The following is a 21,657-nucleotide window of genomic DNA, read 5'->3' as shown; positions in this document are numbered from 1 at the left end:
ATTTTGACCAATGAAATTCTCGCTACATAAGCATTTGATAGAGAAGGCCATGTCAATATTACGCATGAGCAGTTTTGTAGAAAACATTGGATACTGCTAGGCCTGACTCTGAGTAGTAGTACTGTATGTAGTTGTATTTTTTCATCTTTTTGCTGTTTAGATACCAGACCTAGGCCTAAGTGTTATCAGAATGAAATCTCTATATTTGAGGAAAGACATAGAAGGATCAGATTCCGGAATAGCCATAATGAAAGAAAATGTAAATAAGAAAAAGTAAATTAATTTGTGTTAGCATGCCTGACTCACTGAGGAAGTGGTGCGAAACTGCAGTAGCGCCCTCACTGAGTACTGAACTTTACTTTACTAGCCCAACCTTACAGTACCTCTACTCACTCACCCACTCATCATTTCCTTAGATTTACTACTAGCCTAGGGTAGGCCTATATATAGGCCTAGCTTAGTTATTAATTAGTATCAGGGTTATAATAACAACTTTTTTTTATAATAATAAGGCCACATATAATAATTAATATATACGTGTTAACTTGAGCGTCTCCTTTTGACTTTTTTGAGCCGCTGTTGTTTTTAACAAAACTTGTTTCAAATGACGTAAAACAAAAACAATTCCAATAAAACCATAATATTCGATATTATCCTAAGCGTACAGAAATAATCGTTTATTGCATTAATAAATGGTATTCTTGAAGTTGAAATTGTATGTTGTAATGATTCATTTGTTCATATTTTAAAGAGTCTGTGTCGGTTTTTACAAAATGGTAGCATAAATCAATGTCAATGACCTGTTAATATATAGTACAAAAAAAATCCGCCCTCCCTGAAATTTATTTAGAGGTTGACATTCTTACATTTTTTTGGCCTATCTAATAAGGCCTTTTTTTGATTAAAAAAAACACATTAGATCAATCTTTCTATCCACATACGGGATCCCTACAAACATACAGTTACAGTATTCTCTAGACTGCACATAATAAATTGTTCATTCAATTTTAAATATTTCAGCCAGAAATTGTGTTATCTGAAGTGGGAGATGAAAGCTCTGTTTTAGTGAAGATTAAAGCATGTGCTCTATCTACAACTGATGTTCAGGTTTGTATGGCATTGTCAACCAACCAGGGTATTCATTGAATGTGAAAATGTATAATCAATTAGAAATTGTATTTATATGATAAGGTAAAAAAAAAATATTGTTGAATTATTATGAAGGGGAAGATGGGCTGCAAGGATGAATTTGCCAAAGTTTCAATAAAAGTTTTTATATTTTTTTAAATTATTTACTTATATAAAAAGACTAAGAATAATGCGACAAAAATATCAACTGTACATAATAAAAGGAATACTGTTTTTCAGACATTACAGGAACTTAATTTAGCATCATCTGATATTGCAATTGGGCGTGCAATTGCTGGTATCGTAAAAGATGTTGGAAACTGTGTCACATCTTTCAAACCTGGTGATGAGGTAGTGGCTCTTTTACCTCTTGACTCCCAGTTCTCTGGCTGTGCTGAATTGTGTGCCGTTAATGAATTTGACCTCAGTAAGAATTGTACTGTTACGTTTCTATTTGCTTTAGTAAATCTATGTCTATATCTCTAACTCTATACCTATTTAGTTTTAGTATAGATATCTACAGGATGTCCAACTTTAATAATGCCATTAAATATTGTAAATGTAACTTATATTTCTGTGTTTTCAAGAAATTCTCATATTCCAAATATGTGTTTTTTTTTAATTCAATATTTTACCCAGAGGCTCCTCACAAGGCACGGCTTAGTTTTGAGGAACCTCTGCAGCATATAATAAATAAATAATTATTAATAAATGTATTTTTCATGTTATAAAGTCTTGTTTTTTGTAGAGTTTTCAGTTTTTGGATAAAATCCAGTATTGTAACGCCACAGTAGAAGAGAGTGGTACAGTACAGATGATCATGGTCAAAAGACTGCTGAATTAAAAAATCACCAAACATTATTTTCGTATCATTTTAGTTATGAAACCAAAAAGAGTAGAATTTGATGAGGCAGTGGCTTGCCTGTATGAAGGTGTGAGAGCTTACACTGCATTGCAGATACAAGCAAGGATGTGTGCTGGAGAAACTCTACTAGTCATTGATGGGGCAACAGTAAGAAACATCATTACATTTCCTAAAAATTTATTTATTTATTTTTTTTTTATTTTTTATTTTTTTTTTTAACCATATTTAATGAGGGTGATCCATCCAGCTATTGCTGATCATTAGGGACCCTCAGAGGTTCACAAGACAAACATATACACAAGATGCTCTACATAAACAAAGTCTTATTACAAGTCTTTGGGAGTGGAGTAATTTGGTCCTTAGAAAAAATCCTGACATGTGACGGGACTTGAACCCAGGACCCTTGGAGTGGTAGCCAAGCATCATAACCACCAAGCCACAACTCCACTCATAAATAATATTTTTATTATTTATTTTTTTATTTTACTCTACAGTATTTGAAACAATTAACTGTTTATGTGTTATTATTAGTCAAAATTAAACTCACTGTTCCTTTTTTCTATGTTAAAAAAAAATATAAGAAAACATAAAAAATATTGTCTTTTAAACTGAAATGAAAAGTTCACAGACTTTTTTGTTAATTCATGTCTGTAGCCTACACCTTCGCTCCTCATTAAATATATCAGTCCATCTCAATCAATCAATCAAATCAACATTTATTTCTTCCACATAAAAAAAGAACAAATATCCAATATAAATTGTAATATGAAGGAAGAGGGCAAAACTCAAAAAGTAACGCCAGATGAAAAACAGAAATTCTATTAATCAAAAGACCTTGTGGCAAGCTAGCCCTAAATGAATGATATAAATAAAAATTACAAATTCATTAACGTACACAAACACACAAACAGGACAGGGCAAGTAAAAAGCGAAAAAAAGAAACAAACATCTTTCAACTCATGAAATATTCTTCTTCACCATCCAACTCATAACATTCATTATTTTTTTTTTATTACCTACATGATATGATCTATTTTATAGCCAAATGGATCAACTTTAATACAACTGGCACAGAATTGGGGTGCAAAGGTCATTGCTACGGTCAACTCGCAAGAAGAGAAGCTTTTTTTGGAAACATTTAAACCTCCACTAAGTATGACGTTTTTCTTTGTGGATACTTTAAATCTTTGAACTATTATTGTTTATTCATTATATTGACATTTTGTCTCTTATTGAACTTTTACTAGCCTTTTAATAATAACATTATCAAACTAGTATACAAATATTCTTTGAGAATTTATGGTTAAAAATATGTGTAGGTGCCACAGTTTTAACCAGACACTCGAAATAGGCAAAAAATCTTTTTTTATCTTATAGTTCAAACATTTACTGTTCTAAAGTAAAATTGTATTCAATTTATCTGTCGATTCCATCTTCCAATGTTGAAATATTTGTTTAAAGTTTTAAAAGTTGATGATGTTTTTCGCAGCTTCTATTGTGGATGTTAGCAATGGGAAAACTAACACAATACGCAGTGTGTGTTTAGAGGAAACAGGTGGACTAGGCATGGATATTATTGTTGATAGTGGAGGTACAGTATGTTAATTTTAGTGTAAATTGTCTTACCTTGTCCACTTACCCTTATTAAAAAACAAACAAACCAAATATCTAGTATATCCATAAAACATTTTAAACATTTATTAAGTTCAGAAAATAAATGAAATAAATTAGATGGTACCACTGGGTTTTAAATTTCTATTGCATATATTGTAAAATATCTTTACAACAATACTTATTATAACCCCACATATTTTCGAACAGCAACAACATTAAAAAAAGAATGAGCATTGTGAAATAAGTCTCTTTAAAAAAAATGTAGATAGCCAACTTGTGTAGGCCTTTTGTTGTATTACTAAACAAGTATTTAAAAAGCCAAATCAATCTCCTACCTTTAATTTCGAAAAAAAAATGGCACATGATGTTAAGGATAGGTTAAGGATATTAATTGCTTAACTACTGCAAAGTAGCTTTGAGTCCGGATGTATGTAATTGCAAGCTCGATGGTCTAGAGGTATGAACGCCAGGTTAGTGATCTGGAGTTTGTATGTTCGAGTCCCACACTAGAATTACTTGCGAATTTGTTTGCAATATGTACTTAGCATAAACTACAATTATTTATTTATTTCAATTATTCATGTATACACAGTTTTATACAGACAAAAGTCTGAAAATATTGTATTACAAAGATTGAAACATTAAAAATGACAGATCAGAAGTAGACAAATTCACAGAAAAACTACACATGAAATTTAAACATACAGAAAGGCATATAACAAAAAAAAAACATTAATTAAAATGTAACAGTATTGCAACAAGTATGCCAAACATTTGACCAATTACAAACATTATGTTAAGTTCAACATTTTTGTTTTCACTCTTGTAAATGTATAATAGTACTGTTCTTCATGAAGCTGATTTATTGTTGTTGATAACTATTGTTTCTTAGTTAACATGTTTCCAGATCAAGATGATGATGTGGCACAAAAACTCAATCTTCCAACTAAACATGAACTTCTATCATCATTAGCAGTTTGTGGAAGATGGGTTACATCACAAAGGGATCTCCAAGTAAGTTAACATTTAACTTCTATTTGATAAGCTCCAGTTTCTATTATAGAAGTCAAATTTTTGTACAAGTACTCTCTAAATTTTGATGTATATTTTTAATTTGTAGAGCACCATTTGCCAAGTCCATTGCTAATAAGACTTTCTTATTTTTTTTTAAAGTATTGATTTAAATACCTCTATTATTTCAGATCGATCCACCAAATTCACAGTTATTATTTTTGAAGAATGGCTCTCTTAGTTATTTGTTCCCTTCGGCGTGGACTTTATCGTCAAGTCAACAAGGAAGATACCTACGTATCCTTTAAAACTGTATGATCATATGGAAAATATATTCATATTTAAATGCCATTTTTACAGTGACAACTGCCTAAAGCGCTGTGAACTAGATGTTTCTTTTGAGTTCTTTTGTGTCACACCTGCCACCAAACCATGCCCATTCATGCTTTAATCAGAGGCAGGAGAATCTACCATCAATAATCGAACATTATTTTTATCAATTTTCAACATTTTTAACATTATTTTAGTAATTATTATCAAATTTCGATCAATTTTACACACTATTTGTTCAATTTTGTATATAGATTTTCTTTATAGCGTCAATTATTATTAATACGATGCCTTAATATATTCTACATTTTCGTTGTACACCTGGTAAAAACTCAGAATGGGGGGGATTATTATTGTTCAGCGGATACATACTGTAGGTATATAAAAATAGCAAAAATGTAGTGATGTTTTTTGGGAGGGAGGCAGGTGCAAAGGGATCCCACCTAGCCCATGGACTATGTATCATCACAACTGTACTATATGAATAATATGTCATTTGTTATTCTTTTACATGTTATCTAGTCGAATCTTATTTAATCCCTTCAAGTTGTTCAACTTATAAAAAAAAGTTTTATTTATTGTCCTTAAAATGTTCCTTAAAGATATTATGAGGGATGTATTGAACAAGCTTGCAAGTGGTGTTATAAAGTAAGTATTTTTAAGGTATCTTTTATTTCTTTATATTATTTTATTCTAAACAACAAAACTAATGTGTTAAACATAATTAAATTAACACGAATATAACAATATCAAAGTAAAACCTATAATCAATTTGAGATTTGAGATCTTCAAAATGTGTTTCAGAGAATTTTATTTAGCTTCTAAGTTTTATGGTCATACAATTTCTTTTTTTAATTATTAAACAGCGTACTTACTGAGTTATAAATAATTACTTTGTTTTAGCTTATTAAAAAAAGAAATGTTATCATCCACTAATTATAACAGCTGGCATCCAATTTGTAAATCAATAAAAACAAATTGAATACAATATTCGTTAGTATGCGCATAGTATGTTTTATTATCAGTATTAATGATTGTAAGAGTGACAGTGCATCTTATCTTTAGAACTGAATTTAAAAATGGAGCAACAAAGCTCCGTGATTAAAAAAGTAGTGATGTTTTTGAATATAAAAAAATAAATTTAAAAACAGAATAAATATCATTTTATAAACATTTAATATATTTACTATCTATTTTGAATTGTATATATAAAATAGGTCTAATTAAATATGTTTATTTTATCATTTAGGCCTTCTATATCAGGAAAAATATCTTTGGATGAAGCACCATCAGTTTACCAGATGATAAAATCAAGAAGAATAGGAACAGTGGTAGTGGTAATGGATCAGTAGATAATAGAATCACTACATACAGTATAATATATATATAAATTGCTATCATTGTGTAATATATCATAAAAATAATGAATTTTTATGAGTGCAATGGTACAAATATTTTCATGGTTGTCTCATCTTTCAACAATGAATATTCTTCTCGTGTTGATTTTTATTTATTCATTTATGCAAGCAAACATTTCTCAGTACAAATTGGGAGTAACATCTGAATCAGCTTGCTATAGCCTAACTATAACTATAGGCCTATTAGGCTAGTCAATCTAGCATTTTGAGTGAAACAAATTGCAAACAGAGATTTTTTTTTTAAATGGTTACATATGATAAGGTGATTATTTTTTGAGCATCACACCTCTGACACTCATCCCGAAGGTATGCAAATTAGCTTAAATATGCAAATTAGGGTGAAATTACAGGGTTACCATATCTTAAAAACTACTAATCGTAGAGAGTTCATTTTTGCACAGTCTGGTTCAGAATATATATATTTATATTTGCTCTAATGAGACATTTTACATAAAAATGTCCGGAAGTACCAAATTTTGATCCTTGACCCCATTTCTCAATATTTACATAAATATGTGATTAAAATGTCTGTAGAGACTTTATTTTGGACTCAATGACTTGGATATTGTTTTTCAATACCCCCCATAGAACTGTATTATAATTCCCAAAATCACAACTTAGTCACGCACCTCGAAAGTATGCAAATTAGTAGTACAAGTAATATTAAATATGCAAATTAGGGATTGAAATTACAGCGTTGCCATATCTCGAAAACCGCTAATGCTAGAGTGTTGATTTTTTCATTAAAATATTTAAAATGTATATATTTATATTTGCTGTAATGAGACATTTTACAAAAAAATGCCCGGAAGTATGACATTTGACCCTTGACCCCATTTCTCAATATTGCATATATAATGAAAACTAAAATGTCTGTAGAGACTTTGTTTTGCCCTCAAATGACTCGGATACAGGTTTCTAATAGCCAACATAGGAATGTTTAGTAAATCTCAAAATCACACCTGTATCACTCACCTTCAAAGTATGCAAATTATTAGTACAAGTTACATGAAATATGCAAATTAGGGGGTGAAATTACAGGTTCCTATATGTATCGAAAACCGCTAAGGTAGAGAGTTGATTTTTTCAAAAACTTGTTCAGAATGTACATATTTATATTTGCTCTAATGAAACATTTTACGAAAAAATGACCGGAAATACAACAATTGACCCTTGACCCTATTTATCAATGTTTGCATACATAATGCGACTAAAATGTCTGTAGATAATTTTTTTGGACTCAAATGACTCGGATACAGTTTTCCTATCGTCAGCATAGGACCTCTTTGTAATTCCCAAAATCACATCTTTGTCACACACCTTGAAAGTATGCAAATTATTAGTACAAGTTACATGAAATATGCAAATTAGGGGTGAAATTACAGTCTTCCCATATCTCGAAAACCATTAATGCTAGAGAGTTGATTTGAATTCAGAGTTGATTCAGAATGTACATATTTATATTCGCTGTAATGAAACATTTTACGCAAAAATTGTCTTGATTGAATTATGACATTTGACCCTCGACCCTATTTCTCAATATGTTCATATAATTCAACTAAAATATCTGTACAGACTGTTTTGGCCTCAAATGCCTCAGATACAGGTTTTCTATAGCCAGCATAGAACTGTTAGTAATTCTCAAAATCACACCTTTGTTACTTCCGTAGAAAATATGCAAATTAGTAGTACAAGAGGTGAAAGTTGCCATATCTCTATCGGTCATTAGCGTTTTTCGAGATACATAAGGCTGTAATTTGCATATTTCATATAACTTGTACTAATAATTTGCATACTTTCGAGTTGCTTGACTTTTGGAATTACTAAACGATCCTATACTGGCTATATAAAACCTGTATCCAAGTCATTTGAGGCCAAAACAAAGTCTGTACATATATTTTAGTTGCATTATATGCAAATATTGAGAAATAGGTTCGAGGGTCAAATGTCATACTTTCGATAATGTTTTTTTTCGATAATGACCCAGATACAGGTTTTCTATAGCCAGCATAGAACTGTTTAGTAATTCTCAAAATCACACCTCTGTTACTTTGCTTGAAAGTATGCAAATCAGTAGTACAAGAAAGTTGCCATATCTCTCTCTCTCGGTCATTAGCGTTTTCGAGATACATAAGGCAATTCACTGTAATTTGCATATTTCATATAGCTTGTACTACTAATTTGCATACTTTTGAGGTGCTTGACTTATACTGGCTATATAAAACCTGTATCCGAGTCATTTGAGGCCAAAACAAAGTCTGTACATACATTTTAGTTGCATTATATGCAAATATTGAGAAATAATAATAATAATATCCTGGATTTATATAGCGCCTAATGTTGTGAAACCTCTAAGCGCTGTACATAAACTAATACGAAAAAAGGGGAATTCCAACCATGCCAAAACGCCTCAGATACAGGTTTTCTATAGCCAGCATAGAACTGTTAGTAATTCTCAAAATCACACCTTTGTTACTTCCCTAGAAAATATGCAAATTAGTAGTACAAGAGGTGAAAGTTGCCATATCTCTATCAGTCATTAGCGTTTTTCGAGATACATAAGGCTGTAATTTGCATATTTCATATAACTTGTACTAATAATTTGCATACTTTCGAGTTGCTTGACTTTTGGAATTACTAAACGATCCTATACTGGCTATATAAAACCTGTATCCAAGTCATTTGAGGGCAAAACAAAGTCTGTACATACATTTTAGTTGCATTATATGCAAATATTGAGAAATAATAATAATAATATCCTGGATTTATATAGCGCCTAATGTTGTGAAACCTCTAAGCGCTGTACATAAACTAATACGAAAAAAGGGGAATTCCAACCATGCCAAAACGAAGGCGTGATTTTGGGAATTACAAAGCGGTCCTATGCTGACTATAGGAAACATGTATCCGAGTTATTTGAGTCCAAAACAAAGTCTCTACAGACATTTTAGTTGCATTATGTATGCAAACATTGATAAATGGGTCGAGAGTCAATTGTTGTATTTCCGGTAATTTTTTCGTAAAATGTTTCATTAGAGTAAATATAAATATGTACATTCTGAACAAGTTATTGAAAAAATCAACTCTCTAGCCTTAGTGGTTTTCGATATATAGGAACCTGTAATTTCACCCTCTAATTTGCATATTTCATGTAACTTGTACTAATAATTTGCATACTTTGGAGGTGAGTGATACAGGTGTGATTTTGAGATCTACTAAACAGTCCTATGTTGGCTATTAGAAACCTGTATCGGAGTCATTTGAGGGCAAAACAAAGTCTCTACAGACATTTTAGTTTCATTATATATGCAATATTGAGAAATGGGGTCGAGGGTCAAATGTCATACTTCCGGTCAATTTTTTGTAAAATGTTTCATTGGAGCAAATAGAAATATGTACATTCTGAATACGGCTGTGAAAAAATCAGCTCTCTAGCATTAGTGGTTTTCGAGATATAGGACAACTGTAATTTTTCCCCCTTATTTGCATATTTTATTTAAATTGTACTACTAATTTGCATACTTTCGAGGTGTGTGACAAAAGTGTGATTTTGGGAATTACAAAGTGATCCTATGCAGGCTATTAGGAACCTATGTCTAAGTCATTTGAGGGCAAAATAAAGTCTCTACAGACATTTTAGTCACATTGTATATGCAAACATTGAGAAATGGGGTCGAAGGTCAAATGTTGTACTTCCGGTCATTTTTTCGTAAAATGTTTCATTAGAGTAAATATAAATATATACATTTTGAAAAGATCAGTGAAAAAATCAACTCTCTCGGACTAGTAGTTTTTGAGATAAAGTAACCCTGTAATTTCACCCTAATTTGCATATTTAAGCTAATTTGCATATCATCGGGATGAGTGACAGAGGTGTGATGCTCAAATTTTGATCTCCTCATCATATATGACCATTTAAAAAAGAAAAATCTCTGTTTGCAATTTGTTTCACTTTGGGCTGTTTTTTTTGCTAGATTGACTAGCCTATATACTTATATACACAATAATAAGCTGATAGTTAAGTAGAAACAAACAAACTTCACATTGCACAAATAAAAACATTCATAATTTGTTTTTTATAACAAATCTACTTTTATACAATTATTCGCTGCTAAAATGAGAGGCTAGGCCAAGGCCTAAACCATTTAAAAAGGCAGCACTGCCACTCCAATGTTGGACGCAGATTAAAACAATTATAGACGCCGCACACAACAGGTTGATCGAATGTGAACAGTAAACAGCTTTGTGTTGTACCATGGACTAAACAATACATAAATGCTCATTGTAACAAGAATGAACATGCTATAACGAAATTGTACTTGCATGTAATGACGTAAGGGTTCATTGGTTTAGTAGTTTGAATATTATGTGACTGTTATTCAATCAAATAACAAGAATCTACTCAGGTGTGTTCATTGGATTGTATATTCAATTTCAGTTTTATTTCACACAACATACTACATTACATACATTTATAATAATACAGCATTTGATTTGTGGAGATTACAATAAGCTATGATGGCTTTAAGTCTGAACCTCCAGATAAAATAAACAATAAATATGCTAATGACTGAAATAAGTAGAAAACAATACAAGAAATGCACTTTAAATAACTTCTCCTAAGTGCAAAAAAAAAAAAAAACTATATTATATTGCATAACTATGAATTAATAATTGTTTATATTTTCCTTTAAAAATGATAATGTATTTGACAATTTGAGATTAAAAGGCATGATATTCCATAAATAATGACCATAATAAATAAAAGATGTCTTTGAAGTGAAATAGAATATTTTTCGTAAATGATATTTTTCGATCGAAGACCCTATTATAAGAATGTAATTGACAAAAATTGAAAAGAAAGTATTAAATTGTGAAGGAAGCTGATTATTACCGAAACGAAATATTACCATGGTTGTTTCGAATTTGTTAATATTTAATGTATGTAATTGAATATCATGTGACACACAATCTTCCAATCAATGACAACAGTCTTCTCATGTGCGTTAATTGTAGTATTTTATTGAATATCATGTGACACACTCAAATGACAAGAATTTACTTGGGTGTTTTATAATATTATGTTAAATTTAAATACAGAACCACTGAGACAATGAATTTCAGTGGTGCACATAGCTTTAGTATGTACATTATTCTAGATTCTGTGATTATTATTCAAGACATGTTTAAACCGTATAAAGCTATTCTGTATACATGAAATACTGAAGATACAAAAAAATGCAATACGATGCATTTACTACATTTAATGTAGAATGTATTATTATATGTTTATAATATCAGTTTATAATACTATTGTTTAATAAATTGATGATCTCTGATTATCGCTGTAGTTTTATATTAGTAGTCAAAATTGTAGAAGGAAATGTTTTTATTTTAAGCTTCCAACTTCTATCTACCAACTAGACTCTAGCTGGCCAGGACGCTCTGTACAATTTCAAAAGATAAAGCTTAAAACTAAAGGACCATGTCAAATCTATACTTCTGTAGTTACTTCAGTAACTATATATTGTTTGCTCGTTGATCTGTTGTACATTCAATTACCATATTTACCCAGCATTTTTTTGAATAATTGTACATATTGTTTATTGCGATTACTGCACTGAAACAAACTAAAATTATACATTATTGATATTCAGTGACTGTGGCAACTGAAAGTGAAATAATATTTGAATAATTATATAATTACATTACATTATAATACATTATTATATTTAATAAGATTTGATAATGGGTGTGAAATTTATAATATTGAAGACATAAAATGTAAGGAAATATAGAGGCTGTAGGGAGAACGAGTGATTTTCTTGATTGATTGAATTTATGTAGGCCTACCTGATGCATTTTGACATTACCGCCATATGCTTCATATTGTCTGGCCTACAATGGCATAATTTATCATTATTTCATTCCTGATCCCCGTACTTTAACCTAGAAATGAATAGAATGCTTTTAGTATTGGTAAATTTGATATATTCATTATATAACAATGAACTCTTATAAAGGTTATTTCGTTCTAAAGATAAAATGGTACAAAGTACGCGTAACTAAGGAGATAATATGTCTGTTGCATTGGTATGACCTATTTAATAAAATATTTCATTAGAATATAGGCATATTATTATGATGATAATATTATTAATGCATTGCTTTATCATTCATTACATGGAAACTTTGCAATGTTTTTTCCATTTCTTGTTTGGCCTTAGTTTCAAATAAACATACTTAAACATAATATAAGCCAAGAAAGTCTGAGTGTAGGCTAGCTCCACTTTAAAACCGTGCTCGAAAATAAACGGTGTCATATGTCATGTTACTATCAAAACGTCTATATTACAGTAGTTAATGAATAGAACAAAACAATAGATTTAAATATTCTTCTCATGTTGATTTTTATTTATTCATTTATGCAATCAAAAATAAATTGGGAGCAACATCCGAATCGGCTTGCTACAACTATAACCATGGACCTATACATTTATAGGTCCATATGCTATAACAGTTATATGCCTATACTTATACACGATGATAAGCTTATGATTATGTAGAAACAAACAAACTTCACATTGAGGATTGAAACTGTTTTATGTTTTACTTCAGAGAATACAAAGTGAATCAACGTGAGAAGAATATTGAACATTGTTCTATCTATTCATTTAATTAATGTCTTTCGATATTGATATGTTGTAACAAAAACATGATTAGAATTTTTCGTTCTATAGTTTCAAATCCAATCAAATATGGACATAAAACAATTGGAAGAAAGATTGTTTGGGCCTACATTGGTATGTATTTTAGCTCAGCTCATTGTCGGTCGGTTGGTCGGTCGGTAAACACTAACTCAAATTTGCGCACGCCATGTATATGACCTTGTTTCTTTAAAACTAGCGATGTTTGTTATCAATTGAGACACAGGCGACAGAATATCATTAAATCGCAAGACATAATTTGTCAGTAATACAAATTATCACGTATTACATATTGTTACGTTCATCCCAAGTTTATTTACAATAATTGCCACCTTACGTCGACTGTCTTTATCAGTCCCTAATGTGAGTCGGTGATTGTGCTGCTTTGATAACAGCGACTCATTGTAATAGCAATTATGTAACTGTAACGTGTCATAATGTAGATCTGGATTATCAATGTAGTAGGACTCTTCCGTTCAATCCTGTTAGTGTGAGTTTGCCCAAAAGATAAGCTGTTTGATTTTATATGAGGAGCTTACAGACAAGTTTATATAAATAAATATACCATAATCATTAATAGTAGTAAACAAAATTATATATTATCTGTTAGCTAGACTACATTAAGTTGCATTAAAAAAATGTAATAACTGAAACCACAAAATGGACTATTCCAGCATAATTATTCCTACATACCTGGGGATATTGCTCTATATAAAGTCTTGTTTCAGTTCAGTTGCTTTACTCCATGGTTGATACAAACCGTAAGCGCTGGATTGCATTTCAATAACCCATGAGGTAAGTCTTTTCCCCATTTTTTGGTTATCCGCACTTGGCGGATAACCCCTTGTTATTGTCAGGATCTTTTTTTTTGGTTATCCGCACTTGGCGGATAACCCCTTGTTATTGTCAGGATCTTTTTTTTTTTTTTGGTTATCCGCACTTTGGCGGATAACCCCTTGTTATTGTCAGGATCTTTTTTTTTTTTTTTTTCTTTTTTTTCTTTTTTCTTCTTTCTTTCCCAGAATTTTGTTGCGCGTGTATCTCAAAATCTTCTTAACATAACATTGTATAACTTTATCAGAAGATTGACCTCTATCTGAAGATGTCGTAATAAGGTTTTCGGTCCAGTCCGAGTTGCGCAGCGTAAGTTACGCGCGATTTTATGAATTTCAATGATTGATCATAGATTAAAAACCAAAAGTAATTTTGTATTGACACTTGGTGAAAATTTAAGTCATATCATGCGCAAACTTTCTATGGATTAAAAATGGCAGGTTGCGCAGAAAGTTACGCATGCACGCGCGTTTAAAATTTCAAAATGCAAAAAATCAACTTCTAATCAACTTTCTACGCGTTTCATGTCATTTTGAGCATTTCAAAAATTTCCACACGTGCGCAATTTTTTTACGCGCGCGTGCGTACGTAGCGCAAAAACATCATTTTTTTGCTTGATTTTTGTTTTTCCTGTCTTTTTTTAGTAGATTTACTAACTTTCAAACAATTTCGACTTAAAATCACGTCATACGAGCACGTAGAATTAAAAAATTTGCGCGCGTTTTTGATGAAAAAGTTCAAAAATTCGTGAAAATTATGCCTTTTTAAAAAAAGTCATAGATTATAAACTACGTGGTGAACTTTTTTTAAATTACAGATTCTGGAAGTAGATGAGTTGTAGATATCAAATCATCCATGAATATGGCTAACCGGACATTGTGACGTCATTGTATGGCCACTCGAATATAAAATATAGGATTTTTGTTTCTTTCGTCATAGCGCATCATATTTAATAGAGCGCATCTCTACTTATCCGTATTCCATTTCCACCATTTCTTTATATTATCTAGGTCAATCAATTATCTTTCACATGATTTACCATTTTTAAAATTGTGATGGCGTCATCATGGTCAAAAGCGTCATTAACTTTGGTCACTTAGTTTCACCTATTCTGAACTGTATGTAGTACGTATACAGTACATAGTGTTATACCGTATATATTTAGACGTGACACAAAATAGAGAGCGCACTAACATTTTTTCATTGGCATAATCGTTTTTCTGCACGCAATATTCTACGTATGACGTGCACGTGGCTTTTGCGCTGCGGATAACCTAACTCGTCCGTAGTGACGAGTTCAAATCTAGTTTTTTTTTTTTTTTCTTTCTTATTCTTCTTTCTTTCCCAGAATTTTGTTGCGCGTGTATCTCTAAATCTTCTCAACATAACAGTGTATAACTTTATCAAAAGATTGACCTCTATCTGAAGATGTCGTAATAAGGTTTTCGGTCCGGTGCGAGTGGCGCAGCGTAAGTTACGCGCAATTTTATGAATTTCGCGTATTTAACATAGGTTAAAAACAAAAAGTCATTTTGTATTGACACTTGGTGAAAATTTAAGTCATATCAAGGGCAAACTTTCTATGGATTAAAAATTGCATGTTTCACACAAAGTTACGAGCGCACGCGCGTTTAAAATTTCAAAATGCGAAAAATCAATTTCTAATCAACTTTCTATGCGTTTCATGTCATTTTGAGCATGTCAAAAATTCCCACGCGCGCGCAAATTTGTACGCGCGCGGTGCGCACGTAGCATTAAAACATGCTTTTTTCGCGTGATTTATGTTTTTCCAGCCATTTCTAGTAATTTTACCAACTTTTAAACAATTTCGAATTAAAATCACGTCATACGAGCACATGGAATTAGATAATTTACGTGCGTTTTTGATGAAAAAGTTCAAAAATTCGTCAAAATTATGCCTTTTTTTAAACAGTCATAGATTTTAAACTACATGGTTAATTTTAATTTTTATTACATATTCTGAAAGTAGATGAGTTGTAGATATCGAATCATGCATCGATATGGCTAACCCGACATTGTGATGTCATCGTATGGCCACTCGAATATAAAATAGAGGATTTTTGTCTCTTTCGTCATAGCTCATCACATTTAATAGAGCGCATCTCCACTTATCGGTATTCCATTTCCCGTTATTTTTTTATATTGTCTAGGTCAATCAATTACCTTTCGCATGATTTACTATTTTTAAAATTGTGATGACGTCATCATGTTCAAAAGCGTCAATAACTTTGGTCACTTTTTTTCATCTATTCTGCACTGAATGTAGTATGTATACAGTATAGTGTTATGCTTAATATACTTAGACGTGACACAAAATAGAGAGCGCGTTAACATTTTGTCAATGGCATAATCGTTTTTCTGAGCGCAATATTCTAACGTATGACGTGCACGTGCAGTTTGCGTGGCGGATAACCCGAATTCGTCAAAGTGACGAGTTCAAATCTAGTTATTATATTAAATTTGTTTGTATATCAGGGTAAACATTATTTTAAATATTATATGTTGTTAACTGTAATTATTATTTCATATAGGAAATAAATTAATTAGTTGAGTAAAATAAAACTATAGTATTAGAAGTTTTTCGTTCACATGATATTAAAGGGAGACACTAGCATATATATTTATAGTGATAATAAGCCTAATATTTCATTAAAATGCAAATGCCATGTAATTAATGGAGTCACGCATCTTTTTCAACCATACCGAATTAAATGCAGCATAAACTAACCTAGAAATTATAAATCATGTAAATGTATACATTGTTAACCGGCAAAATGGATAGTAGCATATAACCCAGTTTAGAACATCAGAGATAAAACAATGTTACCTTTCTACTGTTACGAATCATTGAATATTGTACCAATATGCTTAGGAGAAGAATCTGGTCATTTGAAGTTATATAATGTCATAAAACTAAAAAGACATTAACATTAATGTATTCATCACCAGGTTTCAAATAGTTATTAGGTGTGTTCTATATTTTATATCGCCTTTTATATCGGTAAAATTGAGAATGATATTTAGCTCTCGTCGGGAATACATATTAATTCCCTCGAGCAAAATATCAAATCTTATATTTCACCTCTAAGCAGGCACTATCTATATAATATATTATCTTTTTGAGACTGTGTACTGGAAAAGAAAAAATCGCTTACGCGAAATTCAGTAGATGTGGGCGTCGAACATGTTGATGGACAAGAAATCAGTCGTATTGACTAAATATGAGTAGAATTGATTACATATTTGCAGTGTCTAAAGAACATGTTGTCTTCAATGGTATTAGTACTAATCAATCTCAATTGTCACCACTGATTGTAATCTTATTCTCCTTGTCTGTTATATCCATCATCATTATTCAGCTGTTACATAATAGTTACATAATTTTAACTCCATTCTTGAACTTTAAAGGCCTAGGTATCGTAATCAATAATGTTATTCGTGTGTTGATTTACATAATTTATAACAGCAATATGGAGGACCTTGGCTGGGATGTCGAGTTGGCCATCAATATTGTCAGACGACAGAAAGAACTTATGCTTGCACCTGAAACAATGGAATCGTATAAAGAACGTCTTGATTTTAAAGAAAGTGACGTGATAGTGAATATAAAGGTGACGTATTATGACAAAAACATTTTGATTATGCGTTATTCCATGGAGTAAAGAATATTATTCTTTACTCCATGGTTATTCATATTTCAAGAGTTTCAGAGTCTTCAAACCTCTTTAGCTATACGGGTTTAAAAATGAATTTCATGAAATTATCTAATTATTATTATCTTATTGTGACTTCTAGGGTATTTGGAAAGAGATTGATTATCGAGTATTAAACGAATTCGACATCAAGGTACCGCCTCGTTTCCCTGGTATTTTAGCTTACGTTTACACTAAATTTTCCGGGAATCAACAGGTAGGTAATTTTGAACATAATGCGTCACGAATCGACTTCGTCAACACCAATTTCCTCAATCACATTCTCGTTCCGCCTAATATTCTAATTACCAAGAAAATTAATCATCATCATTATCATCTGTAGTCATCTTTATCAATGATTTCATTCATACTCGTACACAATGTCATTGTTTGAAATGATTATCATCATAATCATTTTTGTTATCTTCATCAAACCATCAGTGATATTTATCATGTCATTTCCACTTGTAAGTTGAACCAATCAAGTTTATTATACATATTGAAAGTATTCAAAATATTTGTTTATTTTAGGTCTTAAAGGAACTTAATTACGTGCTTCACAGTGGACCCGGAAAAGATGTTTTAACAATTGGATCAGCCTACCCGGATGTTCAATTGGTCTCAGTTGAAACACAGGAAAAATTCCCGCTTTCAAGACTCCATCTCCACAAGGAACGCCCTCTACTCATTGTTACGTCATCAGCATCCTGACCTCCGTTTCAGGTAATTGTAATTATTAGCCGTTTTTTAACTTAAAATGATGAAAGTCTGAAGAGGAATTAATTAAACTCAATTAGTGGTGCAATAAAACCTACTTTTCAAAAGCTTACATATTTGTAATTGATATTAACACGTTCACATTCGATCTCTCAAAACTAAAGGCTAACATATAAACAGATAAACCGTATTTTACTATATGTAGAAGACATGTTTTCCTCTCCTTGTTTAAAAAATTCACTATAATTTAGACCTCAGATATTAACAAATGCGATAATAAACTTAAATAAATAATAAACTATATTAAACATAATATGAAATAATAAAATATTGGAACTTGAATTATGTCAACAAGATTTGTCATTTTTTAAATTCTTATCGATATACTTTGAACCATTTCGTCGACAACAAGCCATTTGACCTATGGTCGGTAGACAAAATAAACTTAAAAGATAAACGAAAACGATCAAATCAACTAGTTATGAAAGCATCTCTTTTCGTTCACAACAAGTGACAACATGACTCTAAAAGATCGAGATCGGAATGTCTCTTTTTTTTGTGTGTCTAATATAGGAATTTGACATTATTATTTGGAATAGTTGTTTTTAGTTACTCTGAGAGCTTGTGCCGATACAGTTGAATTCTTTAAAGTTGTACGTCTGTCTAGACAAACCCATCTTAATAGTTTTTAAAACAAACAGACGGCTAAAAGTTGATTCTCGATTCACTTCACTAAATTTACATAATTTCTTAAGACTTATTCATTATTATTTTCTAAATGTTGTCACGAATATGCGACCATAAGACATGGTGCATATATCATAACATAGCGATTGAATGATGAATTGAAAATCAGATAAATATTGTATCCCTCTCGTAACAATAGGGCCTCTCGTAACAATAGGGAGTTTTCACATCGGGCGCGTTCAATACCGTTGCTAGTACTTGTTAGGTTAGCAACGGTATTAAACTAAAAATCACCTTTTACAACTAGATTACTAAAAAAACATGTTTATTGCAATTTATAATAGTCTATCTTGATAACGGTAGGCCTATAGATTGTAATTAATTTAGGCAATGGCATTATGTCATTTCATATTAGGCCTATATTGTTTCATTGTAAACAACAACCCAAACAAATCCACCCATACGTATTTTTAATTCATGATAATTTTTATCATTAATTTTATACTTATACGAACAATAACATTTTACTATACAGGCCATCGTATTAGGTGGCGGTCTTTCTAGATTATTCGATGACTATAAAGAGAAGGTAGATTTCTTGTGTATATACCAAACAGAAGCACACCCTAAAGAACTATGGAACTTGGGCCCCGTACTTAGTAGTATCACTCAACATGCTACGATGGATGATAGAAAACAAGCAGCTATGTAGGTTTTTCCTGTCATTTTAACAATAAAATAATAAAAATAGGGTTGGTAACACATTCTATTTTGAGAAAGATGAGGGCCTCTTTGAACACGCATCCTCTCTGTTAATACTAATAATAGAGAGGACAGTCTGCCTCTAAGCACGATGCAAAGTTCAGAATATTTTAAAAGTGCCGAATTTATAATGCTTCAAATTCTTTTTTTCTAATGGTGACTGCTAAATCTAACAGAACCAATGTAGGCCTACTGACCCTAACCTCTGAAAAACTGATACTTAATCGAGTAATTTGTTTAATTTTCTTCTTTTAACAAAGGAACTTGATCAAAGTTGATGAACAACATTACTCAGTTTTTACAAGTGATCCATTCTCCAAAACACAACTTCGTCTGGTGTGTGATAATATGGATAATCAATTCAGACTTTCCTTCAATGCTCATCCAGACAGAATATTTTTAATAAAAGGAGATAAGATCATGTATATCGGTAGAAACATAATATCACAGATGGACGAACCGATGAGATTAATGACAGATGAGGCCCGCCAAGTACTTGAGAAGTTTTTTGAATAAATCGTCTTGTTCGTAACGGCACTAGTGTTTTTCTCTATTTGAATACACACAAACTTAAAATAACAAAACACTAATCAACATGGCAGTTAACGTGAAGTTTGAGCAGAAAAGCAACAATACATTACACTACTTATCCTGTGTAAATGACATCCTGATGCATATATTGTGTTTATTTTAGAGATTCGAAGTAAAAACAACCAAGAAACGAAATTTAAAAAAATTAAGCATTTTGATTAAGACAGATGGGTTAAAAGGTTAATGAAAAGGTTAAAAAGTTAAAAGGTTAATGAAAAATTGTTTAAAAAAAAAGAAATATATCAATACGTTTATTGACGTTTAGGCCTATGGTTTAATGTAAAATAGTATACGCTTTATTTTTATTACATTTATATTCCAAACTCAACATTAACGCAAAAGAACCCTATGACGACGATTATGAAAATGTATTATTGTACAACTTAACCGTTTGACGTTTATTGTCTTGATGTGTTACTGTTCTATTTTGAAAATAAATGTTTTATCAATCTGATAGTGCGGTTTGTGTTTTCTATCACATATGGCGCGCCTAGGTGTTCATAAGGTAGATGTTTATTAACACTTTGTCAATTTAATAGTGCGGTGTGTGACGTTGTGTTGAAACGCATCCAGAACACATCAGCAAGACTTATCACGAAATCACACCAATTCTAATGTTAATTTTAAATGTATTATTCTGGTCCTCAAGCTTAACTGGAAACTGAGGAAATTCGGATTAGGCCCTCCAAGGACCCACGAGCTTCATTGGCTTCTAGTTCCGCTTCGTATAAATTATAAAATAGCTTTGCTCACTTTCAAGTCTATCGATAGTGTAGGTGCATTTCCCGTATGCTTAAACCTTATGTACCATCTCGTATCTTGCGTTCTAATAGTGCAGTTGTGGACCCTGTTTAGTAGCTGTTTGAACCGTAACATGTGCAAAACGTCACATTTGCGCAAACAACCACATTATGTGCACACATGGCAGCTTTATATATTTATTTAAAAATCCCTTACCCATTACAAATGTGATAAATTTAAATATAAAGTGATCCATTTGGAACTTAAATATACTGTCATAGAATATCATTTCTGATAAACTTTTGTTTTTACTTTTTTTTGCTTGCTTTGTTTGTTAGCACAATAGCTACAATTTTCAAGTTATCATTCTGAAAATGTCGGTTTACATAGGTATACAGAACATGCCTATTGATTTTCAGAAAAATTGATATACTGTATTGGTCACGTCACAAAGCTTATATTAAAATCTGATCTTGTATCCTCCATCTTACCTTACCTATCCTCTTCGGGCTGTTATGTTTATTTAATAAGTTCACAAA

The 21,657-nt window shown here is 31.4% G+C and overlaps 3 protein-coding genes across 4 annotated transcripts; all 3 read left to right on the top strand.

Moving 5' to 3' along the window:
• Window positions 1-101: 101 nt before the first annotated feature.
• On the top strand, window positions 102-8,746 carry LOC144849254 (quinone oxidoreductase-like protein 1). The gene is made up of 10 exons (XM_078706328.1): window positions 102-259; window positions 1,021-1,107; window positions 1,369-1,555; window positions 2,007-2,140; window positions 3,035-3,146; window positions 3,483-3,584; window positions 4,500-4,621; window positions 4,810-4,915; window positions 5,551-5,596; window positions 6,198-8,746. The coding sequence occupies exons 1-10, from the start codon at window positions 191-193 to the stop codon at window positions 6,298-6,300; spliced, it is 1,068 nt and encodes a 355-aa protein (XP_078562454.1). The 5' UTR covers window positions 102-190; the 3' UTR covers window positions 6,301-8,746.
• Window positions 8,747-13,826: 5,080 nt separating this feature from the next.
• On the top strand, window positions 13,827-20,831 carry LOC144847717 (uncharacterized). 2 transcript variants are annotated; one of them, XM_078704212.1, is made up of 6 exons: window positions 13,827-13,868; window positions 17,395-17,539; window positions 17,724-17,837; window positions 18,152-18,343; window positions 19,560-19,732; window positions 20,047-20,831. In XM_078704212.1, exons 1-4 carry the CDS (start codon window positions 13,864-13,866, stop codon window positions 18,329-18,331), a joined length of 444 nt encoding a protein of 147 aa, XP_078560338.1. In that variant the 5' UTR covers window positions 13,827-13,863; the 3' UTR covers window positions 18,332-18,343; window positions 19,560-19,732; window positions 20,047-20,831. The 2 variants fall into 2 exon arrangements, with proteins under 2 accessions (XP_078560338.1, XP_078560339.1); XM_078704213.1 differs by lacking the exon at window positions 13,827-13,868 and adding an exon at window positions 14,777-14,796.
• On the top strand, window positions 18,856-20,302 carry LOC144848932 (thyroxine 5'-deiodinase-like). Its single transcript, XM_078705883.1, has 3 exons — window positions 18,856-18,882; window positions 19,560-19,732; window positions 20,047-20,302. The coding sequence occupies exons 1-3, from the start codon at window positions 18,856-18,858 to the stop codon at window positions 20,300-20,302; spliced, it is 456 nt and encodes a 151-aa protein (XP_078562009.1).
• Window positions 20,832-21,657: the final 826 nt, after the last annotated feature.

Source organism: Antedon bifida, chromosome 7 (genome assembly GCF_963402885.1).
Source record: "Antedon bifida chromosome 7, ecAntBifi1.1, whole genome shotgun sequence".
NCBI classification, from domain to species: domain Eukaryota; kingdom Metazoa; phylum Echinodermata; class Crinoidea; order Comatulida; family Antedonidae; genus Antedon; species Antedon bifida.
This window is presented reverse-complemented; position numbering and strand designations above follow the sequence as displayed.

Excerpts from the sequence above, each read along its gene's own strand:
- LOC144849254 (XM_078706328.1), top strand. The coding sequence starts at position 191 with ATGAAATCTCTATATTTGAGGAAAGACATAGAAGGATCAGATTCCGGA. Across the intron at positions 3,585-4,499 it reads TATTATTGTTGATAGTGGAG|TTAACATGTTTCCAGATCAA; the intron begins GTACAGTATGTT and ends ATTGTTTCTTAG. Across the intron at positions 4,622-4,809 it reads CATCACAAAGGGATCTCCAA|ATCGATCCACCAAATTCACA; the intron begins GTAAGTTAACAT and ends CTATTATTTCAG.
- LOC144847717 (XM_078704212.1), top strand. Across the intron at positions 17,540-17,723 it reads ACGTGATAGTGAATATAAAG|GGTATTTGGAAAGAGATTGA; the intron begins GTGACGTATTAT and ends TGTGACTTCTAG. Across the intron at positions 17,838-18,151 it reads AATTTTCCGGGAATCAACAG|GTCTTAAAGGAACTTAATTA; the intron begins GTAGGTAATTTT and ends TGTTTATTTTAG.
- LOC144848932 (XM_078705883.1), top strand. The coding sequence starts at position 18,856 with ATGACTCTAAAAGATCGAGATCGGAAT. Across the intron at positions 18,883-19,559 it reads TAAAAGATCGAGATCGGAAT|GCCATCGTATTAGGTGGCGG; the intron begins GTCTCTTTTTTT and ends TTTACTATACAG. Across the intron at positions 19,733-20,046 it reads GATAGAAAACAAGCAGCTAT|GAACTTGATCAAAGTTGATG; the intron begins GTAGGTTTTTCC and ends CTTTTAACAAAG.